The 24518-nt window shown below is 48.6% G+C and overlaps 1 protein-coding gene across 1 annotated transcript in view; it reads left to right on the top strand.

The window, feature by feature from the left end:
• Positions 518–24518, top strand: part of LOC102169730 (deleted in malignant brain tumors 1 protein) — a 62854-nt gene continuing 38853 nt past the window's right edge. Inside the window, 14 exon segments of the mRNA XM_018041105.1 lie at positions 518–554; positions 5747–6065; positions 6835–6869; positions 7094–7101; positions 7370–7397; positions 11127–11450; positions 11867–11893; positions 16728–16760; positions 17836–18159; positions 18945–18974; positions 19632–19641; positions 20648–20805; positions 20808–20999; positions 23507–23830. Of these exon segments, the coding sequence (XP_017896594.1) occupies positions 518–554; positions 5747–6065; positions 6835–6869; positions 7094–7101; positions 7370–7397; positions 11127–11450; positions 11867–11893; positions 16728–16760; positions 17836–18159; positions 18945–18974; positions 19632–19641; positions 20648–20805; positions 20808–20999; positions 23507–23830 (1849 nt within the window).

Below are 24518 nucleotides of genomic sequence, written 5' to 3'. Positions count from 1 at the left end.
GGAGATCAATGCAGTCTGCTCAGCAGAAAAGATAGTATTCAAGAGAATGAAATAAGCTGGGTGATTTCTGAGCATAGATCGCATGGGACTGTTGACTAGTGTTAGGGGGCCTGGTAAACAGACATGTACTTAATTACATCTAAAACTACTGAACGCCCCATAGCCAACCCATTTGTTTTGAAGTTCTATTACAAAACCCCAAACGCTTTTAGCAAGAATGCTGCAGGCTCACAAGCCCAAGACTGAATCACAGCGCCCCCTGGCGTGATTGTAAGGTGAACCTCAAGCCCTTTGCTGTGACCGTGTGTCATTTACAAGCAGCAGAACCAACTAAGATGAATCTGTATTTCTTTCTAGATCAGGAGAATTTCCAGACTATAAATGATGGTAAAACATTTTTTCTTTACTTGCCTTCCCCGGGGCTTTGCTCGCTGGCTGGGTCGGCCAGGGATGCGGTGAACTGAGGTTGAGTGCAGCCTTGGCCACAGGATAAGGGCCTGCCCTTTAGAATGCAAGGATGGAGCAGGAGGAGTCCAGGGGTGCCAAGACCCTTGGTGCGTCCTAGACACACACCCAACAAGTCCCTTGTGTCCTTCTTCTCCCTTCATCTCTCTCAGTCGGTCAGTCACTTAGTTGTGTCTGACGCTTTGCAACCCCATGGACTGCAGCACACCAGGCCTCCCTGTCCATCACCAGCTCCCAGAGTTTACTCAAACTCATGTCCATGAGTCGGTGATGCCATCCAATCATCTTATCCTCTGTTGTCCCCTTCTCCTCCTGCCTTCAATCTTTCCCAGAATCAGGGTCTTTTCAAATGAGTCAGCTCTCTGCCTCAGGTGGCCAAAGTATTGGAGTTTCAGCTTCAGCATCAGTTCTTCCAATGAATATTCGGGACTGATTTTCTTTAGGATGGACTGGTTGGATCTCCTTGCAGTTCAAGGGGCTCTCAAGAGTCTTCTCCAACACCACAGTTCAAAAGCATCAATTCTTCAGTGCTTAGCTTTCTTCTCTCTGCTGCTGCTGCTAAGTCGCTTCAGTCGTATCCGACCCTGTGTGACCTGATAGACGGTAGCCCACCTGGCTCCCCTGTCCCTGGGATTCTCCAGGCAAGAACACTAGAGTGGGTTGCCATTTCCTTCTCCAATGCATGAAAGTGAAAAGTGAAAGTGAAGTCGCTCAGTTGTGTTGGACTCTTAGCGACCCCATGGACTGCAGCCCACCAGGCTCCTCTGTCCATGGGATTTTCCAGGCAAGAGTACTGGAGTGGGGTGCCATTGCTTCTTCTCTCTACCTGTCAGTTATTCATTGCATGAGATTAGCTTCAGCTTGGAGTCAGGAGGTGGTGGGAGGTGGGTAGAATCAGTGCCTCTTCTTGCCATGAATGCCAGTTCTATCAAGCACAGTTAACATCTCCCAAGGACTTGCTTTGTACCCTGCACAAAATTATTTTCTTACAAAGAATGAGTTAAGATATGTATATTTTTAAAAAGCATTTGAAAGACTGGCTGGCACAGAATAAGTGCTCAACTAGTGCCGGGGTCCAGCCCCGGTGGATCCAGGGTAATTTGAAGCAGAGACAGAGTCGGCGTCTAGGAAAGGACTACTTAATTAGAAATATAAGATTAGGAAAGAATAGTATAGTAGGAAAATTAGTGTAGAAAAGATGGTGAATAACTTGGTTTACGTGGAAAGCTAATAAAGTCTCAAGACAATAAACTTGCACCACCTACATAGGCCACTGGCGCCCGCTTGAATAGCAGAGGGTGCCCCACCTTGGGCTCCCTCTCGCGTGGGTCTTAGAAGCCAGGGCAAGTAAGTAGACATGGTGAGCCTCCATGCCCTAGATGGGAATTCAGCCAGAAAAGAAGAGAAGGAGAAAGACCACACAGGGGAAACCAGTCTTTCCAGTGACTGGCCCATCCTTTATTGTTCAGGAAAGCTTTTTATACTATTGGTTGTACATAGAGATCAATGGATAATAGAAAGTTATGCAGCATCAGCAGCCCTGACTCTTATCAAGACCAGGCTTTCTCTCTGCATACCTAGCTGTATACACAAGTCTTAGGTGATTTACATCATCTTCTGGCCAAAAGGCCTATTAGCATTTTAGGGCCCTTTTCTGATAAGGGTCTGTCAACCAGAAAACTTATTTGCCTTAATAGTGTTGTTTTTTTCCAAAATCTGGTGCCACTCTCAGAAAGCACTAATTAAGGTTACATTCTTATATAGCAAGGACACAACAATTTATAACAAAGAAACAGGAGTACAGTGATTTATAACAAAGAGAAAATTAATTAAGTCAAAAATCTAGTGTTGCTAACATCAAAAAATACTATATTCCTTTTTCTATATCCCAATTACATTGATTAATATCCTTCAGGTGCCTAAAAGATAAAGAATATGAAGGCCTGGCAGCAGTCATTGACTCAACAGTGAAACCCATTACCAATATAATTTTTAGCTTTTTAGAAAAGGCTCTATATCTTTAAGATGCTTTAAGCTTCATGCCTCTCGCGGTTTGGGGGGGGGGGCCCTAAACAATCGCATGTAGAGTTGTAAAAATCCAGACAGACCAGTCAGGTAAGTTAGAAAGCTATCAGAGGGGTTTAAGCCGAGGCATTCTTTTTATATGCAGGAGACTTATTGACTGGAGCTCTAAGTTAATTCCTTTTAGAGGAAGGTGGTGGGGGACAGCCCCTCTGTAATGTCAGAAGAATAGGTGGAAAGCATAATGCAGTAAGGCAGGCAGACTCTGGTTTTGGGGGTAGATGCTTGAGAAAATTCAGCGAGGCTCCCTTAAGGCCTGACTCGCCTTTGCCTGTCATACCCCTTAACCTCATGACCTATGCCACGGGTGGGACTCCTGGTGCTGGCTCCCAGCAAACTAGTGCACACAGAAAGTGCTACTGCCATGAAATCTTCCCAACAGCACTTTGAGGTGAGCAGGATAATTAACTTGGTGCAGATGGGGGAACCAGGGCATCGTTGGGTAACTTGTCAAGTTCCGTGTCTCAGGTCACGTGGTGGGCCAGTGGCTGGGCAGGGATTTGAACCCAGAACAGGTCTCTTTGGCTCTGTCCACGATTCTTTCTAAATGGATCCTCTCTCATCCTTCTCACCAGTGAGCATATACACCCTTTGTGCCAACTTTGGTACATTAGCATCTTTCATGCGCTCACTTAGGGCAGCTGACCCTGCTATTGGGTCCTGGCTGTGTTGAGGCCAATCCCTGCCCTTTCAGAGCATGCCCTGAGGGTCCAGGAATGGCCTGGGAGGGACTTGAGGAGCAGGTTTCTGGTGATTGACCTCCAGGAGAAAGGCACAGGTGAAAGCTGGATTTCTGCAGGGACCATTCACAGAAATGATCAGAAGGGGGCAGTGGCTGGAGCTAAAAATACCCCCAGAACGCACCTTGGGAAAAGCCTACAGGCCATCCAATTGGCTACTCCTGCTTCCCAGGTGGCACAGTGATAAAGAATCTGTCTGCTAATGCAGGAGACACGGGTTTGATCTCTAGGTTGGGAAGATCCCCTGGAGTAGGAAATGGTGACCCACTCCAGTCTTGCCTGGGAGATTCCATGGACAGAGGAGCCTGATGGGCTACAGTCCATGGGGTCGCAAAGAGTCAGACACGACTGAGCACACACACACTCAGAGCAACCTCTGGCATTTACTGTGTGGGCTGCTGTGTGTACATACATGTCACTAAGCATAGGATGTGGCTGTGAAATCCAGTCATCACCTGAGAATGTGTCCCCCAGGAGAGCATTTCTGTCCAAGCAGTCATGTTGCAGTAGGTATCTTGGCTTTGGAGATGCATCTTGGGAACATTTTTCCTCCTAGTTGGGGCCACCCTTGGGAATATATCAGTGACAGTAGATGTTGTCATCTTGGAGTATGTTTGCACCATAGAAATAGGCAGCTGGTATTTGAAGTTTGCGTGCGTGTTGGGTTGCTTCAGTTGTATCCGACTCTTTGTGACCCCAAGGACTGTAGCACGCCAGGTTCCTCTGTCCATGGGATTCTCCAGGCAAGAATACTGGAGTGAGTTGCCATGCCCTCCTCCAGGGAATCTTTGTGACCCAGGGATCAAACCCAGGTCTCCTGCATTGCAGGCACACTCTTTACTGCTGAGCCACCAGGGAAGCCCATTTCAAGTCTGGTCTTGTGAATAGATTTGGGCCATTCATCGATGGGGTGATTTTTTTGAATGGAGATTATGCTTCCACAATTGGTGAGGATAACATGGTGGGCATGGAGCACGAGGAACAGAACTTCCTTAGAGACAGAAAACCAAGCTCCATTGGATCTCCTTAGAGATGTCTCTTCAGGTTGATCCCTCCCCTATCTCAGAGTCAAGGTCCATGGAAGAGACATCCATTCAGAGAGGCCTTGTTCAGAAGCCCTCCCCTTTGAGAGCTGAGGTGGTAACAGGAAACAAGAATGTCCCTGGTGGCCTCCAACATTGAATGAGGGCTGGCAGAGAGACAGATTTGCCTTCTGCTTCAGCAGGAACACAGCCTTGGGGCAGTGGGCAGGGCTTCTGTATCTTTGCCTCCAGCCCCATTTCCGAGCCAAGCTTGAGGCCCAGTCCTCCCTGGAGGAGAGCCACAACCCAATGACCTTTCCTTCTCTCCACTCTGCAGTTATATTTGCCACGTAGGAACTCTCAACAGTGAGCGCAACAGAAGGTGATGTTTGTTATGTGGGATCCTTGTGGGCTGATTCCCCTGCCGCACCCAGAGGTCTATATCTGGTCCAGAAGAGGTGCAGAAGGCATAAGGGATGGGGGTGCTCAGCTCTCAAAGGGGAGGGCTTCGGAACAAGTCCTCTCTGAATGGGTGTCTCTTCCATGGACCTTGACTCTGAGATAGGGGAGGGATCAACCTGAAGAGACATCTCTAAGGAGATCCAGTGGAGCTTGGTTTTCTGTCTCTAAGGAAGTCCTGTTCCTCGTGCTCCATGCCCACCATGTTATCCTCACCAATGCATGCTGACCTGGGGTCAGGCTAGGATTCAAGGTCACTGGCTGCAGAGCCTGGAGAGGCAATTGAAATCTGTTGAGGGGGCCAGCTTGTCTGGGCTCTACCTGAGTCCATATGAGGCCTCATTGATTTTTGTTCACTCTACAGAAACCATGGTCCTTTAGCCTGGGGTGCAGAGGTCCTGTAACCCACCCTAGAGGCCCCTCCAGTAAGAGAGCTGAGAGTTATAGCCAGGAGAGCCTGAAGTCCTGGCAGCCTGGGCTTGGGGAAGAAAGTCTCTGTTTATTTCCCTGTGATGAAGGTTAACTCACAGCCATATTCAAAGGTGACTCCCAGCCCAGGGAACTGTGGCCACTTATTGCTGTTTAGTCACTTTGTTGTGTCTGACTCTTTGCAGCCCAATGGACAGCAGCAAGCCAGGCTTCCCTGTCCTTCACCATCTCCCAGAGCTTGCTCAAACTCATGGTCATTGAGTTGGTGATGTCATCAAACCATCTCATCCTCGGTTGACCCCTTCTCATCCCCTCCTCAATCTTTCCCAGCATCAGGGTCTTTTTCAGTGAGGCAGCTCTTTCCATTAGGTGGCCAAAGTACTGGAGTTGCAGCTTCAGCATTTGTCCTTTCAGTCAATATTCAGGGTTGATTTCCTTTAGGATGGACTACTTTGCTCTAAAGCCATTAGAAGTCCCCTGAATCTGGAACCTGCCTTAGGCCTGTGACCTCAAGAGAAACATGAAATGGTTCCCTATGCTGCCCTCTAGGGATTGAATTGGGTTTGGCCCTGAGACTGGTGAACGGAGAACACAGGTGTCAGGGCCGAGTGGAGGTCCTGTACCGAGGCTCCTAGGGTACCGTGTGTGATGACAGCTGGGACACCAATGACGCCAACATGGTCTGCAGGCAGCTGGGCTGTGGATTGGCCATTTCAGCCCCAGGAGATGCCCGGTTCGGTCAGGGCTCAGGGCCCATTGTCCTGGACGAAGTGGGCTGTTCAGGGCATGAGACCTACCTGTGGAACTGTCCCCATAGCCCCTGGAACACACACAACTGAGGAAACAGCGAGGACACCAGCGTCATCTGATCAGACGGGTGTCGATAACCTGGGTGTGCTTCTCTGGAGGTGGTTTCATGCTTACAATCTGATCCCCTCGAGAAGCAGTCTCTACATTTCCCTTTTCCTTGAAATCCTCCTAGTGCTTTGCTTATTTAGTATATTAGCTTTTGTCTGGCCCCTGGGTATGTAGATGGGAATTAGAACAAAAAAAGAAAAAGAAAGAAAAAAAAAAAGGAAAGTGACATTTCACTCCATGCCCTAGTGCAAACCAGAGCCAAAAGAGAGCCGGTCTCTCAGGAGGTCTCTGAGCAGAGATCGTCGGCTGGGGCTGCAGGTGGCCTCTGTTCTGCCTCCTGAGTCCTGGACCTTAAGAACTGGAAAGTATGGTTCTGCTGTGAGCAGGGGTGTGGCCCCTGTGTGGCCTGCCAGGCACCGTCTTGTCTCCCTTAAGGTTGAATCTGACAGATCACACATGGGACTTGACCTGGAGCTGGAGCCCTATCTCACTGCCTCAGTGGATCCATAAAAGCTGTGAGCCTGGCAATTGACTCTGGATCTACTGTGTCATCAAGACATAGAGTGAATTACCTCAATATTGCAAATAAGAGATGCTGGTCTGTTGGAACTTCTCAGGAGGAGCCTCTTGGGAGGGTTGAGGATGACAGAGGGTGGCCCATCCATCCCTGGCAGAGTAGATGCATGGACTGACACCTCAGCGGCTCTGCAACTTAGCATCACCCCTTTGCCCATGTGAAGCCCCTTCTGTGCATTGTTTCTGACCTGCATTCTCTGTCCCCCAGCTGCCCAGACCCAGTCCACGGTTGTGCCAGGTGAGTCCTGCTGCCTCTTGATTCCAGGATGTCCCTTCCCCCACAGTCACCCCCAGAGCCCCCATACAGTAGCCCCTGGAGGCGACTGTGGAGGTTTTCCACCTCTCTGTACCTGCCCTGGTCACTCTGGACCACAAAGACAGTTCCGGATGAGCCGTAACACAGGCATCCTCTGGACTGGCTCAGTGATTTCAGGACTTCGTGGCTACACGGAGTCTCCCCAGAGCTTTGGGTGACAGGGTGGTCTGTCCTGGGGTCATTTCTGCTTGAACATATTCTCTGAACCAAGAGCTATGTGTATGGAGAGGACAGAGCTTTTTCCTGTCTTCCACCCCAGATGGAGTCTAGGCGATGCTCTTACCAAGAAGTACCCAGTCAGCAGGGCATGCTGATGGCTCTGTGGGCTGTGCTGCCTCCTTAGATGAGTGTGTGCCTTTGATGGTGCGATCTGGGCTCACAGCAAACTCTCAGAAAAGGCTTCTTCTCCTCGGATGGTAGAGCCCCTCAGATCCCACTGTCCTGTTCCCGGTCATAGGAAAGAGACCAACCTTGATTCTCCCGACCTTCTTTGTAATCCTGCTCTCTTTCCCCTGCAGATTGGTGGAATCCAACTGGCTATGGTAAGTGTCATTCAGATCCTGCTAAAATACCATTCAATATCATGGTAATCCAAGTCTATGGCCCAACCAGTAACGCTGAAGAAGCTGAAGTTGAATGGTTCTATGAAGACCTACAAGACCTTTTAGAACTAACACCCATAAAAGATGTCCTTTTCATTATAGAGGACTGGAATGCAAAAGTAGGATGTCAAGAAACACCTGGAGTAACAGGCAAATTTGGCCTTGGAATGCAGAATGAAGCAGGGCAAAGACTCATAGAGTTTTGCCAAGAAAATGTGCTGGTCATAGCAAACACCTCTTCCAACAACGCAAGAGAAGACTCTACACATGGACATCACCAGATGGTCAACACCGAAATCAGATTGATTATATTCTTTGCAGCCAAAGATGGAGAAGCTCTATATAGTCAACAAAAACAAGACCGGGAGCTGACTGTGGCTCAGATCATGAACTCCTTATTGCCAAATTCAGACTTAAATTGAAGAAAGTAGGGAAAACCGCTAGACCATTCAGGTATGACCTAAATCAAATCCCTTATGATTATACAGTGGAAGTGAGAAATAGATTTAAGGGTCTAGATCTGATAGATAGAGTGCCTGATGAACTATGGGATGAGGTTCGTGACATTGTACAGGAGACAGGGATCAAGACCATCCCCATGGAAAAGAAATGCAAAAAAGCAAAATGGCTGTCTGGGGAGGCCTTACAAATAGCTGTGAAAAGAAGAGAAGTGAAAAGCAAAGGAGAAAAGAAAAGATACAGGCATCTGAATGCAGAGTCCCAAAGAATAGCAAGAAGAGATAGGAAGACTTCTTCAGCGATCAAAGCAAAGAAATAGAGGAAAACAACAGAATGGGAAAGCCTAGAGATCTCTTCAAGAAAATTAGAGATACCAAGAAATATTTCATGCAAAGATGGGCTCGATAAAGGACAGAAATCGTATGGACCTAACAGAAGCAGAAGATACTAAGAAGAGGTGGGAAGAATACACAGAAGAACTGTACAAAAAAGATCTTCATGACTCAGATAATCACGATGGTGTGATCACTCATCTAGAACCAGACATCCTGGAATGTGAAGTCAAGTGGGCCTTAGAAAGCATCACTACGAACAGAGCTAGTGGAGGTGATGGCATTCCAGTTGAGCTATTTCAAATCCTGAAAGATGATGCTATGAAAGTGCTGCACTCAATATGCCAGCAAATTTGGAAAACTCAGCAGTGGCCACAGGACTGGAAAAGGTCAGTTTTCATTCTAATCCCAAAGAAAGGCAATGCCAAAGAATGCTCAAACTACCACACAATTGCACTCATCTCACATGCTAGTAAAGTAATGCTCCAAATTCTCCAAGCCAGGCTTCAGCAATACATGAACCGTGAACTTCCAGATGTTCAAGCTGTTTTTAGAAAAGGCAGAGGAACCAGAGATCAAATTACCAACATCCGCTGGATCATCAAAAAAGCAAGAGAGTTCCAGAGGAACATCTATTTCTGCTTTATTGACTATGCCAAAGCCTTTGACTGTGTGGATCACAATAAACTGTGGAAAATTCTGAAAGAGATGGGAATACCAGACCACCTGACCTGCCTCTTGAGAAATCTGTATGCAGGTCAGGAAGCAACAGTTAGAACTGGACATGGAACAACAGACTGGTCCCAAATAGGAAAAGGAGTACATCAAGGCTGTATATTGTCACCCTGCTTATTTAACTTATATGAAGAGTACATCATGAGAAACGCTGGACTGGAAGAAACACAAGCTGGAATCAAGATTGCCAGGAGAAATATCAATAACCTCATATATTCAGATGACACCACCCTTATGGCAGAAAGTGAAGAGGAACTAAAAAGCCTCTTGATGAAAGTGAAAGAGGAGAGTGAAAAAGTTGGCTTAAAGCTGAACATTCAGAAAGCGAAGATCATGGCATCCAGTCCCATCACTTCATGGGAAATAGATGGGGAAACAGTGGAAACAGTGTCAGACTTTATTTTTCTGGGCTCCAAAATCACTGCAGATGGTGACTGCAGCCATGAAATTAAAAGACGCTTACTCCTTAGAAGAAAAGTTATGACCAACGTAGATAGCATATTCAAAAGCAGAGACATTACTTTGCAGACTAAGATCTGTCTAGTCAAGGCTATGGTTTTTCCTGTGGTCATGTATGGATGTGAGAGTTGGACTGTGAAGAAGGCTGAGTGCCGAAGAATTGATGCGTTTGAACTGTGGTGTTGGAGAAGACTCTTGAGGGTCCCTTGGACTGCAAGGAGATCCACCCAGTCCATTCTGAAGGAGATCAGCCCCGGGATTTCTTTGGAAGGAATGATGCTAAAGCTGAATGAAGCTCCAGTACTTTGGCCACCTCATGTGAAGAGTTGACTCACTGGAAAAGACTCTGATGCTGGGAGGGATTGGGGGCAGGAGGAGAAGGGGATGACCCAAGATGAGATGGCTGGATGGCATCTTGACTCGATGGACGTGAGTCTGAGTGAACTCCGGGAGATGGTGATGGACAGGAGGCCTGGTGTCCTGCGATTCATGCGGTCACAAAGAGTCAGACACGACTGATCGACTGAACTGAACTGAAACTCCCAGCATGCCACACTCCAGTCCACAGACATGGGTGCAGTTCCTGCCTCGTGGTCGCAGGTTATGAGGTCACCACCTCATCTACCCTGAGATGGTTGCATTCGCTTGCCAGAGTTATGGATAAGCTTTACTATGAGTTGTGCCATATGTTACTCAGAATGCTTTTGTTTGCAAGTATTAGGATGGCCACTCACACTCTCTTAATTGGGGCTGGTGCCATGGCCTACATATCGAGGGTATTGAGCCGTAGGGCAAACTTCAGGTACAGCTGGATCCAGAAGTTCCAGTACTATTTATCACCATGCACTTTTCTGACCTCTGCTTGGTTTGTTTATGAGCTTCAGTGTCAGGTTGCTTCCTGCCCAGGGGCACTTGTCAGCCACAATTCTCGTGCCACAGGAGGACAGAGTCTTGTTCTCGATGTTGAGCAGAAAGTCCTGGAGGGATTGTGAAGAGCCTGCTGGTAATAGGTGCCTTCTCCCCAGTCATCTCCAAGTCCTCCAGTGATATCCAACAATTCCAAGGTTGTTTCAGGGTTCAAGTTTAAAAAAAAAATTCAAACTATACTTTTTGTGTGAAAGTACCTGAATACGTACTGAGTGGAAAAGTGTTCTGAATAACCCTGCGCTGATGGAGTGGGTTCCCACGTGGGGTGAATGGCCGAACTCGGCACCTTGGTGGGAACTGGGAAGCTGTGTCAGTGGTCTTCTGTGCCAGAGGCTCATTCTACCCCAGCGGTCTGGGATGTAGGTTGCCCACTCAGGCTGTGGGCTTCCCCTCCTCCCACCCGCATCCTGAGACAGGATTCAGTCCCTGAATTGCTGAATATGGGGATGCCATCAGAGAGCCTGCAGAGCGAGTCCACAGTCCACAGTCCAGGATTCCATCACACAGCCATCGGAGACAGAGAGTGATGCACAGGCTCAGTCACGTCCATATGCACTCACTACCTAGACCTCAGCAGCCTTTCCCTGGAAGAATTCTGAATCTCAGTCCTCAGTGCCTTTTCCTTCAGGGGAAACAGGACGGTGACTTTTCCTGTCTCCTTCCAGGAACTGAATCGGGTTTGGCCCTGAGGCTGGTGAACGGAAGTGACAGGTGTCAGGGCCGGGTGGAGGTCCTGTACCGAGGCTCCTGGGGCACTGTGTGTGATGACAGCTGGGACACCAATGATGCCAACGTGGTCTGCAGGCAGCTGGGCTGTGGCTGGGCCATTTCAGCCCCAGGAGATGCCCGGTTCGGTCAGGGCTCTGGGCCCATTGTCCTGGACAACGTGGGCTGCTCAGGGCATGAGACCTACCTGTGGAGCTGCTCCCACAACCCCTGGAACACACACAACTGCGGACACGGCGAGGACGCCAGCGTCATCTGCTCAGGTTGGTTTCCATGACCTCCGTTTTAGTGAGTGATTTTCTCCCAACAAGAGCTCTTCTTTGCACTGGGCTCCAATCACACTGATCTGTCATGGAAGATGGGTGGTTTCACAGATTCCATCGTTGGTAGATATTGGTCCTGGATTTCATGGATCCACTGCAGCCCCTTCTGTATTGGACCCCCAGAGCAGGGGGGGCGATTATAGGTTGGAAGAGCAAATTCCCCTCTGTCTTTTTTATATTGTGAAGCCTGATGTCTGAGCTTGATGTTTCATATTCAGTTATCCTGGACAAAACCCAGGCCACCCTTTTCAGGCCATGGAGTGACCGGGCATCAGCATCTCTCTCTCAGGGACCTGATGGGTTTCTTGCATTGCAACCTGGGTGCTCAGCCTGATCATGCTTCCTCTTTCTTGCAGCTGCACAGATCACCTCCTCCTCTCCAGGTGAGTCCCTGCAGCCCCACCCAGCCACACCCTTCTCTGAGATTCCACCTTTCAGTTTTCCAGAAGGAGAAGAGCAGTTACCTGGGTAGTCATTTCCTTCTGAGGAATCTGGAGGCTGTCTTTCAGGGAATGTTTAACAGTAGGATTCCCGTGTGCTGTTTCCCATCTCCCTTGAGCCCTCTGTTCCTTACCAGTTCCTGTCAGCAGCCAGAGGAGTGGCAAACCACTCCCAGGACTGAGATCATAGAGTTGGGATGCTTGCCTAGGATTTCCTTCATTAGCTTTTCTGTATGGTGAAAGGGATTATCTATGACCCTCTTTTGATATGGATTGCCTTTTGGCCTTATGGCCTCTATTGCTCCTTGTTTCCTTGGTAAATTGGAATGTCTGGTGTTTTTATCTTTGTTTGAAGAACCTACCTTGTAATACAGTATATAGACTCACACAGAATTCAGTAAAGCACCCTTGTTCCACCAGAGACTTGGGTCCCCGTGTCCTTCCTTCTCTCTCCCTCTCTCTCTCTATTTCTGGCTGATTCCCTGGAGTACGAAGGCCGGCTGCATAACCCAGGGAATATTAGCCTCTTTCCTTCTGTCACTTTCTTATCATCGACTCGGACCACCAGGTTCCAGTCCATTAAAGGACCCCAACAAGTGGTGCCCAAAACAGGGGCCTGATATACGCGGCACTTCAGACAGAGTGACTCAGGGCCTATTGAGGCCAGTAAGTACAAGGACATGGGCCAAAAAGCTGGAAAGCCCCTTCACTTTTCTACTTTACTTCATCATTCATATAAAGTTCAGAGACTTGCAGTTCACGCCAATGAGTAGAGACTCGTCTTCAAACAATAGTTGAACAAAATCCCTGGTTCCTTATGAAGACAGTTTTGATTTAGAAATTTGGTACTGGGTAAAAGAGAATGTTGAATGAGCCGCCAGATGAGGAAAAAATATTCCAATTGATTTCTGGCCCCTGTGGGCTCTCATTAAAGCTTTAATTCTGCCATTTCAAGGCAATTCTAGCCTTCTCGATATTTGACAACAGACAGAACACTTATTACATAAATATGAATTAGATGATGAAACTTTACAAAAGGCCCAGTTAGAACAACATAAAATATTTCAGAATTTTCCTACAAGCTCTGCCCAGGCTCCTCCAAATGCTCCTCCTCTGCCAACAGGTGCAAATCCAAAAGTCTCTCCTTTGCTGGAACCTAATGATTCTGATGACTCTCCTGACACTTTTTGACACCAAAACAGGCAATACTTTTCTGGATAATAATGATAAGGCCTTAGCACAAACTCGTATTTGCAAAAAATTGCTACCGATTCACTCTCCTTTGCGACAGAGGCTCTCTGAATCGCTGGCTTTACAATCACAAGTCTCTGAAGCTGATGGTTTTTCCACCTTCCAAGTTTTAAGAAATGCTAATGCTCAAGGGCAAATAATACCTCAATATGAAGGTATTAACTTTTTTCACATGCAACAAATGAAAAAGGCTGTAACTATATATGACCCACATTCGTCTTTTACTAGAGAAATTCTAAATGCTATGGTGTCTTCTATTGCAACATTTATTCTCTATAATTGGTGAACTTTAATAAAAGCTCTCCTTAAACCAGGAGAATATCTTCAATGGACAATGTGGTTTCAAGATATAGCCAGAGATCATGCTATCAAAAATGCTTGAACCGGTGCTTCCCAAAATCAAATTGCTTTTGAAATGTTAGCTGGCACCAGACAGTTTGACGCTATAGAAGCTCAGATACAATGCCCTCCTTTGTTGCGTGAACAATTAAAAACAGTGGCCCTTGAAGCTTGAGATAGAATTACTCCTCAAGGGGAGCCTGCAGGTAGCGACACTAAAATATTGCAAGGACCTAATGAAACTTATGCTGATTTTTTAGCTAGATTAGAAACTGCTATTTCCCGTACTGTAATCGGAGAAGAAGCCAAAAGGCAACTAGAGAAATTACTTGCTTATGAAAATGCAAATCAGGAATATCAAAAGGCTATAGCCCCAATTCATGAGACAGGGACTATTATTGATTATTTGAAGGCATGTCGCAATCTAGGATCAAAAACTCAAAAAATGCAAATGCCAGCTGAAACAATGGTTGCTTGCTTTAAAAAGGGAAATGAGGGATGTTTTATATGCGGAGGTAAGAACCATTTAAAAAGGGATTGCCCTAAGAAAGCTGATAAAAAACCTCCAAAAGTCTGCCCCCACAAACCTTCGGTCTTTTACTTGGCTGGTCTAGTTTGACGTCTAAACGAATTACTGTTCACCCTGGAGTAATCGATTCAAGTTATTGTTATGCCCAAGTCGCGAAATCTCCCAATGACCAACAGGGAGCCGATATCCGATGCAAAAGCAAGAGAGTTTTTATTACCAAGCTCGAGCTGGGGCTCCCACCATTACCGACGCAGCGGCTATAGGGAGGAGCCCCGGGTTTTGGGTTACATTGCTTATATAGGGAGTGTTCATGAAAAAAAGAATTTCTAGGTAGGGGGATGTCTGATTGGTCACTTTCTTTCGAAGGGTTGTGTGTTGGTTTTTGATTGGTCCGTATTACCTAGGTAGACCTTAAGTTCCTGAACATTAAGTCAGGAGATTCTGGTCTGGGGTCTGATTGGCTCATGGGTGGTGGGGTGAGGTCAGGGAATTTCCAAAGGCTCTTTTCCCGGAACCTTACAAAATGGAGTTTTTCTGTTAACAAAATGGAGTAGTTTAGATTCTTCAGTTATAAAGGAGAAATTCAAATTATGATGTCATCTAAGATTTTATGGCAATTCAAAAGGGGGGACAACATTGCTCAATTACTTCTTTTACCCTATATTTCTATTAATTCCTCTAATGATGTGTGGACAGGCGGATTCGGCAGTACAGATAAAATATACAATCATATTTCATACAAGCTTGTATTCCCCTTCCTTTTGTTTTAGCCATAGGAAACTTATAATTCAATAAGACTTTACATTCTGTAACTTGTGTAAATTGCAAATTGTATACCTGTCTTAACTCTTCTGTTTCCTTAAGAAATGAATCCCTTTCGATTCTTCTATCTCAACATAATTTGTGATTACCAGTAAATCTCCAATGGCCCTGGGAAGAAGGTCCCATGGCCGGGCTTGCTTCCCAGTTACATACTAAATTACTCTGATGATCTAAATGATTCGTTGGATGGCTGATTCTTGGCATTTGGGGATTAATAGCTATTTGCACCACTGTTGCCATTGCTGGTGTTGCTTTACAAACCTCAATTCAAACATATAATTTTATCCAAGATTGGACTAAAGATGCTCATACTATGTGGGTCACTCAGGCTCAGATAGATGAGGATATTCAGAATGAAATACAGGAACTAAAAACAGTCATCAGATGGGTTGGAGATCAATTAATAGATGTACAAAAGCAAGTGATACTAAAATGTGATTGGAATTCTACTCAATTTTGTGCTACTCCTGTTCAGTTCAACCATAGTACCTATAACTAGGAGCAAATCAAATTTCACTTACAAAACATACGTGATAATGCCTCTCTGAATGTACAATTGTTGCAAAAAGAAATCTTTGAAACCTTCTCTAAAAGTCTGCCCTCATCCACCACTGGGAATTTTATCTGGGCTAGACCCACGAGGATGGTTCCAAAGCATCACCCACAGCATTGGGTCTGGAACTGTAACTCTGGCGATTGTCTTGGCAATTATACTTGTTGTTTGCCATTGCTTTTCTGAAAAAATTGCTAAAACTAAACAAACTCAAATGGTCAGGACCTTTTTTACAAATATAATAAAATAAGGGGAATTGTCAGGGAATGTTTAACAGTAGGGTTCTGTGTGCTGTTTCCTATCTCGCTTGAGCCCTCTGTTCCTTATCAGTTCCTGTCAGGAGCCAGAGGAGGGGCAAGCCACTCCCAGGACTGAGATCATAGAGTTGGGATGCTTGCCTAGGATTTCCTTCATTAGCTTTTGCATGTGGTAAAAGGGATTATCTATGACCCTCTTCTGATACGGATTGCCTTTTGGCTTTATGGTCCCAGTTGCTCCTTGTTTCCTTGATAACTTGTAATGTCAGGTCTTTTGATCTTTATCTGAAGAAGTATTACCTTGTAATACAGTATATATACTCACACAGAGTTCAGTAAAGCACCCTTGTTCCACCAGAGACTTGGATCCCCATGTCCTTCTTTCTCTCTCCCTCTTTCTCTCTATTTCTGGCTGATTCCCTGAAGCACGAAGGCTTCAGGCCAGCTGCATAACCCAGGGAATATTAGCTTTTTTCCTTCTTTCACTTTGTTATCATTGACTCCAGACCACCAGGTTCCAGTCAATTAAAGGACCCCAACAGCTGTCCAGTGACCAGTAGAATCCCCAGGACCAGGGTTGTCACTCAGCTGCCTCTGGAGGGACCTCTGGTCCCCTACCACCTCCTGCTGCCTGTGCCTCTTCAGAGCTGCTATGAGGGGAGACAGGATTAGGTCCTCTAATCATTTTTGTGAAAATAAGTGTCCCAGTTATGCCATGCAGAGCTGTGACCATGTTAGAAGCATGACTGAGTAGTAGACTCACAAATGTCTGCCTATTAAAAAAATTCCTTCATGTTGAGAGCAATTCCCAAAATGATCCTTTGGCCTCAGTGATAATATCTGATGCTGAATAAGATGGCAACTTCTATGTACTGATTCCATATGGCCAGTTACACTGTTGGTGGGAATAGTCAAGGTTCTGAGATGACCTTATTAGGACAAGGATTTACTTTCTCCACCAAAGTGAGGACCTTGGAATTTAAATATTTTTAGCAGCATCCTAAAATCACTTGTTTTCTCTTCTAGATTGGTGGACCCCAAAAACTACAACCACACAGAGTAAGTAACACATTTTTCCACCTGACCTACAGGCCTTGGGATTCACTCCAGTCCACAGACAGGGGTGCAGTTCCTGCCTCTTGGGTCCAGGTTCTGAGCTCACCTCCTCATCTACTCTGGACGGTTGCCTTCACTTTCCAGAGTTATGGATAAGCTTTACCTATGAGTTGTGCCATAAGATACCCAGAAAGCTTTTGTTTGCAATTATTAGGATGGCCACTCACACTCTCTTAATTGGGGCTGGTGCCACGGCCTACATATCCAGGGTATTGAGCCGTAGGGCAAATGTCAGGTACACCTGGATCCAGAAGTCCTAATACTCTATGTCCCCACGCACTTTTCTGACCTCTGCTTGGTTTGTTTATGAGCTTCAGTGTCACGTTCCTTCCTGCCCGGGGGCACTTGTCAGCCACAAGTCTCCTGCCACAGGAGGAAAGAGTCTTGTTCTCCACATTGAGCAGAAAGTCCTGCAGGGATTGTGAAGAGTCTGCTGGTAATAGGTGCCTTCTCCCCAGTCATCTCCAAGTCCTCCAGTGATATCCAACAATTCCAAGCTTGTTTCAGGGTTCAAGCTTAAAAAAAAAAAGAAGATTCATGCTAGACTTTGTGTGTGAAAGTACCTGAATATGCACTGAGTGGAAAAGTGTTCTGAATAACCCTGGGCTGATGGAGTGGGTTCCCACGTGGGGTGAATGGCCGAACTCAGCACCTTGGTGGGAACTGGGAAGCTGTGTCAGTGGTCTCCTGCTGCAGAATGTCATTCTATCCCAGAGGTCTCGGATGTAGGCTGTGGGCTTCCCCTCCTCCCACCCGCATCCTGAGACAGGATTCAGTCTCTGAATTGCTGAATTTGGGGAGGATATCAGAGAACCCGCAGAGCGAGTCCACAGTCCACAGTCAAGCTTTCTATCACACAGTCATCAGAGACAGAGAGTGATGAACACGCTCAGTGTCGTCCGTATGGACTCACTACCTAGACCTCAGCAGCCTTTCCCTGGAAGAATTCTGAATCTCAGTCCTCAGTGCCTTTTCCTTCAGGGGAAACAGGAGGGTGACTTTTCCTGTCTCCTTCCAGGAACCGAATCAAGTTTGGCCCTGAGGCTGGTGAACGGAGAACACAGGTGTCAGGGCCGAGTGGAGGTCCTGTACCGAGGCTCCTGGGGCACCGTGTGTGATGACAGCTGGGACACCAACGACGCCAACGTGGTCTGCAGGCAGCTGGGCTGTGGCTGGGCCATTTCAGCCCCAGGAAGTGCCCGGTTCGGTCAGGGCTCTGGGCCCATTGTCCTGGACGAAGTGGGCTGTTCAGGGCATGAGACCTACCTGTGGAGCTGCTCCCACAACCCTTGGAACACACACAACTGCAGACACAGCGAGGACGCCAGCGTCATCTGCTCAGGTGGGTCTCAATAAGCTGGGTGTGCTTCTCTGGAGGTGCTTTCTTGCTCACATTTGGATCCTCTCGCAAAGCACTCTCTACATTTCCCTTTCCTTTGAAATCCTCCGAGTGTTTTGCTTATTTAGTGTATTAGCTTTTATCTGGCCTCTGGATATGTAGTTTGAGAATTACAAAAACAAAACAAAACAAAACAAAAAAAACGGAAAGTGCCATTTCGCTCCATGCCCCAGTGCGAACCAGCGGCAAAAGAGCTCAGGTCTGCCAGGAGGTCCCTGAGCAGAGGGCATGGGCTGGGGCTGCCAGTGGCCCCGGTTCTGCCTCCTGAGTCCCGGACCATGGCCCTGCCAAGGAACCGGGAAGCACGGTCTGGGCACCAGGACTGCTGTGAACAGGGCAGTGGCCCCTGTATGACCTGCCAGGCACCGCCTTGTCACCCCCTAAGGTCGAGCCTGACAGATCACACACGGGACGTGACCTGGAGCTGGAGCCCTGTCTCACTGCCTCAGTGGATCCATAAAACGTGTGAGCCTGGCAATTGACTGGATGCCCTGTGTCAGCAAGACATAAATTCAATCACCTTGATTTTGGATATAAGGGGTGCTAGTCTGCCGGGATATCTCAGAAGGAGTATCTCTGAGGGTCGAGAACAGCAGAGGCCCCGCCCTCCATGACAGAGCAGGTGCACGGACTGACCCCTCACCTGGACTGCATCTTAACATCACCCCCGTTATACCCTTGGAGCCAATTCTGTACTATGTGTCTGACGTGCCTTCTTTCTCCCCCAGCTGCCCAGACCCAGTCCACAGTTGTGCCAGGTGAGTCCTGCTGCCTTTTGACCCCAGGATGTCCTCTCCCCAGCAGTCAGCCCCTTGGCCCCCAACCAGTAGCCCCAGGAGGGGACTGAGCAGGTTTATCACGTCTCAGTACCGGCCCTGGGCACTCTAGAGCATGTAGATAGTTCCAGATGATCCATAACACAGGCGTCCTCTGGACTGGCTCAGTGATTTCAGGACTTCATGGCTACACAGTGTCTCACCAGAGCTTTGCGTGACAGGGTGGTCTGTCCTGGGGTCACTTCTACTTGAATGTATTCTCTGGACCAACATTTATGTGTATGGAGAGGACAGAGCTTTTTCCTGTCCTCCACCCCAGAGGCAGAGTAGGCAATGATCTTACCAAGAAGTACCCAGTCAGCAGGACATGCTGATGGCTCTGTGGGCTGTGCTGCCTCCTTAGATGAGTGTGTACCTTTGATGACAGGATCTGGCTCACAGCAAACTCTCAGAAAAGGCCTCTTCTCCCCAGACGGTGGAGCCCATGAGACCCACTGTCCTGTTCCCGGTGATAGGAAAGAGACCAGCCTTGATTCTCCCGACCTTCTTTGTAATCCTGCTCTGTTTCCCCTGTAGATTGGTGGTATCCGACAACTGACTATGGTGAGTGTCATTGAGATCCTGCTAAAGTCCCAGCAGCCACACTCCAGTCCACAGACATGGGTGCAGTTCCTGCCTATTGGGTCCAGGTCTGAGGTCACCACCAGATCTAATCTGGATGGTTGCTTTCGCTTGCCAGAGTTATGGATAAGCTTTAATATAAGTTGAGCTATATGCTACTTAGAATGCTTTATTTTGCAAGTATTAGGATGGCCACTCACACTTTCTTAATTGGGGCTGGTGCCACGGCCTACATATCGAGGGTATTGAGCTGAAGGGCAAATGTCAGGTACACCTGGATCCAGAAGTTCCAATACTCTTTGTCCCCACCCACTTTTCTGACCTCTGCTTAGTTTGTTTATGAGCTTCAGTGTCAGGTTGCTTCCTGCCCGGGGGCACTTGTCAGCCACAAGTCTCCTGCCACAGGAGGACAGAGTCTTGTTCTCGATGTTGAGCAGAAAGTCCTGCAGGGATTGTGAAGAGCCTGCTGGTAATAGGTGCCTTCTCCCCAGTCATCTCCAAGTACTCCAGTGATATCCAACAATTCCAAGCTTGTTTCAGGGTTCAAGCTTAAAAAAAAAGAAGATTCATGCTAGACTTTGTGTGTGAAAGTACCTGAATATGCACTGAGTGGAAAAGTGTTCTGAATAACCCTGGGCTGATGGAGTGGGTTCCCACGTGGGGTGAATGGCCGAACTCAGCACCTTGGTGAGAACTGGGAAGCTGTGTCAGCGGTCTTCTGTGGCAGAGGCTCATTCTACCCCAGCGGTCTGGGATGTAGGTTGCCCACTCAGGCTGTGGGCTTCCCCTCCTCCCACCTGCATCCTGAGACAGGATTCAGTCTCTGAATTGCTGAATGTGGGGAGGCCATCAGAGAACCTGCAGAGCGAGTCCACAGTCCACAGTCCAGGATTCCATCACACAGCCATCGGAGATAGAGAGTGATGCACACGCTCACTCACGTGCGTATGGACTCACTACCTAGACCTCAGCAGCCTTTCCCTGGAAGAATTCTGAATCTCAGTCCTCAGTGCCTTTTCCTTCAGGGGAAACAGGAGGGTGACTTTTCCTGTTTCCTTCCAAGTAAGCGAATCGGGTTTGTCCCTGAGGCTGGTGAACGGAGGTGACAGGTGTCAGGGCCGGGTGGAGGTCCTGTACTGAGGCTCCTGGGGCACCATGTGTGATGACAGCTGGGACACCAATGACGCCAACGTGGTTGCAGCCAGCTGGGCTGTGGCTGGGCCATTTCAGCCCCAGGAAGTGCCCGGTTCGGTCAGCGCTCAGGGCCCGTTGTCCTGGACGACGTGGGCTGTTCAGGGCATGAGACCTACCTGTGGAGCTGCTCCCACAACCCCTGAAACACACACAACTGCGGACACAGCGAGGACGCCAGTGTCATCTGCTGATGTGGGTCTCAATAAGCTGGGTGTGCTTCTCTGGAGGTGCTTCTTGCTCACATTCTGATCCCCTCGAGAAGCACTCTCTACATTTCCCTTTTCCTTGAAATCCTTCGAGTGCTTTGCTTATTTAGAATATTAGGTTTTGTCTGGCCTCTGGGTATGTAGATGGGAATTAGAACAAAAACAGAAACCGAAAGTGTCGTTTCGCTCCATGCCCCAGTGTAAACCAGAGGCAAAGGAGTGCAGGTCTGCCAGGAGGTCTCTGAGCAGAGGGCATGGGCTGGGGCTGCCAGGGGCCCCAGTTCTGCCTCCTCTGTCCTGGACCGAGGCCCCGGCAAGGAACTGGGAAGCACGGTCTGTGCACCAGGATTGCTGTGAGCAAGGCAGTGGCCCCTGTGTGACCTGCCAGGCACCGCCTTGTCACCCCCTAAGGTCGAGCCTGACAGATCACACACGGGACGTGACCTGGAGCTGGAACCCTGTCTCTGCCTCAGTGGATGTATAAAAAATGTGAGGCTGACGATTGGATCCGGGTCCACTCTGTCATCAAGATATAGAGTCCATTACCTTGATATTGGAAATAATAGATCATAGTCTGCTGGAACTTCTCAGGAGGAGCCTCCTGGGAGGGCTGAGGATGGCAGAGGGTGCCCCATCCACCCCTGGCAGAGCAGATGCACGGACTGACACCTCAGCGGCTCTGCAACTTAGCATCACCCCTTTGCCCACGTGAAGCCCCTTCTGTGCATTGTTTCTGACCTGCGTTCTCTGTCCCCCAGCTACCCAGATGCTGTCCACGGCTATGCCAGGTGAGTCCTGCTGGCTCTTGACTCCGGGAAGTCCCTCCCCCACAGTCACCCTCAGAGCCCTCATCCAGTAGCCCCAGGTGGCGACTGTGGAGGTTTTCCACCTCTCAGTACCAGCCCTGGTCACTCTGGACCACAAAGACAGGTACAAATGAGCCATAACACAGGCATCCTCTGGACTGGCTCAGTGATTTCAGATCTTTGTGGCTACACAGTGTCTCGCCAGAGCTTTGGGTAAGAGAGTGGGGTGTCACTGTGGTCATTTCCTTTTGAACATATTCTCTGGACGAAGAGCTATGTGTATGGAGAGGAGAGAGCTTTTCCCTGTCCTCCACCCCAGATGGAGACTAGGCGATGCTCTTACCAAGAAATACCCAGTCAGCAGGACATGCTGATGGCTCTGTGGGCTCTGCCGCCTCCTTAGATGAGTGTGTACTTTTGATGACACGATCTGGGCTCACAGCAAACTCCCAGAAAAGGCTTCTTGTCCCCAGATGGTAGAGCCCCTGAGACCCCACTGTCCTGTTCCCGGTCATAGGTACCAGACCAGCCTTGATTCTCCCGACCTTCTTTGTAATCCTGCTCTGTTTCCCCTACAGATTGGTGGAATCCGACAACTGCCTATGGTAAGTGTCTCTCAGGTCGTGCTAGAGTCCCAGCAGCCACACTCCATTCCACAGACATGGGTGCGGTTCCTGCCTCTTGGGTCCAGGTGCTGAGGTCACCACCGCATCTACTCTGGACACTTGCCTTCACTTTCCGGAGTTATACCTCAGCTTTACCTACATGTTGTGCCATATGTTACTCACAATGCTTTTGTTTGCAAGTATTACGATGGCCACTCACACTCTCTTAATTGGGGCTGATGCCACAGCCTACATATAGAGGGTATTGAGCCGTAGGGCAAATGTCAGGTACACCTGGATCCAGAAGTCCCAATACTCTTTGTCCCCACGCACTTTTCTGACCTCTGCTTGGTTTTGTTTAAGAGCTTCAGTGTCAGGTTCCTTCCTGCCCGGGGGCACTTGTCAGCCACAAGTCTCCTGCCACAGGAGAACAGAGTCTTGTTCTCCATGTTGAGCAGAGAGTCCTGCAGGGATTGTGAAGAGCCTGCTGGTAATAGGTGCCTTCTCCCCAGTCATCTCCAAGTCCTCCAGTGATATCCAACAATTCCTAGCTTGTTTCAGGGTTCAAGCTTTAAAAAAAAGAAGATTCAAGCTAGACTTTGTGTGTGAAAGTACCTGAATACGTACTGAGTGGAAAAGTGTTCCGAATAAACTTGGGCTGACGGAGTGGGTTCCCACGTGGGGTGCATGGCCGAACTCAGCACCTAGGTGGGAACTAGGAAGCTGTGTCAGCGGTCTTCTGTGGCAGAGGCTCATTCTACCCCAGAGGTCTGGGATGTAGGTTGCCCACTCAGGCTGTGGGCTTCCCCTCCTCCCACCCGCATCCTGAGACAGGATTCAGTCTCTGAATTGCTGAATGTGGGGATGCCATCAGAGAACCTGCAGAGCGAGTCCCCAGTCCATAGTCCAGGATCCATCACACAGCCATCGGAGACAGAGAGTGATGCACAGGCTCAGTCACATCCGTATGCACTCACTACCTAGACCTCAGCAGCCTTTCCCTGGAAGAATTCTGAATCTCAGTCCTCAGTGCCTTTTCCTTCAGGGGAAACAGGAGGGTGACTTTTCCTGTCTCCTTCCAGGAACCGAATCGGGTTTGGCCCTGAGGTTGGTGAACGGAGAAGACAGGTGTCAGGGCCGAGTGGAGGTCCTGTACCGAGGCTCCTGGGGCACCGTGTGTGACGACAGCTGGGATACCAATGACGCCAACGTGGTCTGCAGGCAGCTGGGCTGTGGCTGGGCCATTTCAGCCCCAGGAAGTGCCCGGTTCGGTCAGGGCTCAGGGCCCATTGTCCTGGACGAAGTGGGCTGCTCAGGGCATGAAACCTACCTGTGGAGCTGCTCCCACAACCCCTGGAACACACACAACTGCGGACACCACGAGGACGCCAGCGTCATCTGCTCAGGTGGGTCTCAATAAGCTGGGTGTGCTTCTCTGGAGGCCCTTCTTGCTCACATTCTGATCCCCTCGAGAAGCACTCTACATTTCCCTTTTCCTTGAAATCCTGCGAGTGCTTTGCTTATTTAGTACATTAGGTTTTGTCTGGCCTCTGGGTATGTAGATGGGAATGAGAACAAAAACAGAAACTGAAAGTGACATTTCGCTCCATGCCCCAGTGTAAACCAGAGGCAAAAGAGTGCAGGTCTGCCAGGAGGTCTCTGAGCAGAGGGCATGGGCTGGGGCGGCCAGGGGCCCCAGTTCTGCCTCCTGTGTCCTGGACCGAGGCCCCGGCAAGGAACTGGGAAGCACGGTCTGTGCACCAGGATTGCTGTGAGCAAGGCAGTGGCCCCTGTGTGACCTGCCAGGCACCGCCTTGTCACCCCCTAAGGTCGAGCCTGACAGATCACACACGGGACGTGACCTGGAGCTGGAGCCCTGTCTCACTGCCTCAGTGGATCCATAAAAGCTGTGAGGCTGATGATTGTCTCTGGGTCCACTCTGTCATCAAGACACAGAATCAATCACCTTGACTTTGGAAATAATAGATGCTGGTCTGCCGGGACCTCTCAGGAGGAGCATTGGAGGGTTGAGGATGGCAGAGGCCCTGCCCTCCATGGCAGAGCATGGTGCACGGATTGACCCCTCACCTGGTC

This window comes from Capra hircus, chromosome 26, assembly GCF_001704415.2.
Source record: "Capra hircus breed San Clemente chromosome 26, ASM170441v1, whole genome shotgun sequence".
Lineage (NCBI taxonomy): Eukaryota > Metazoa > Chordata > Mammalia > Artiodactyla > Bovidae > Capra > Capra hircus.
This window is presented reverse-complemented; position numbering and strand designations above follow the sequence as displayed.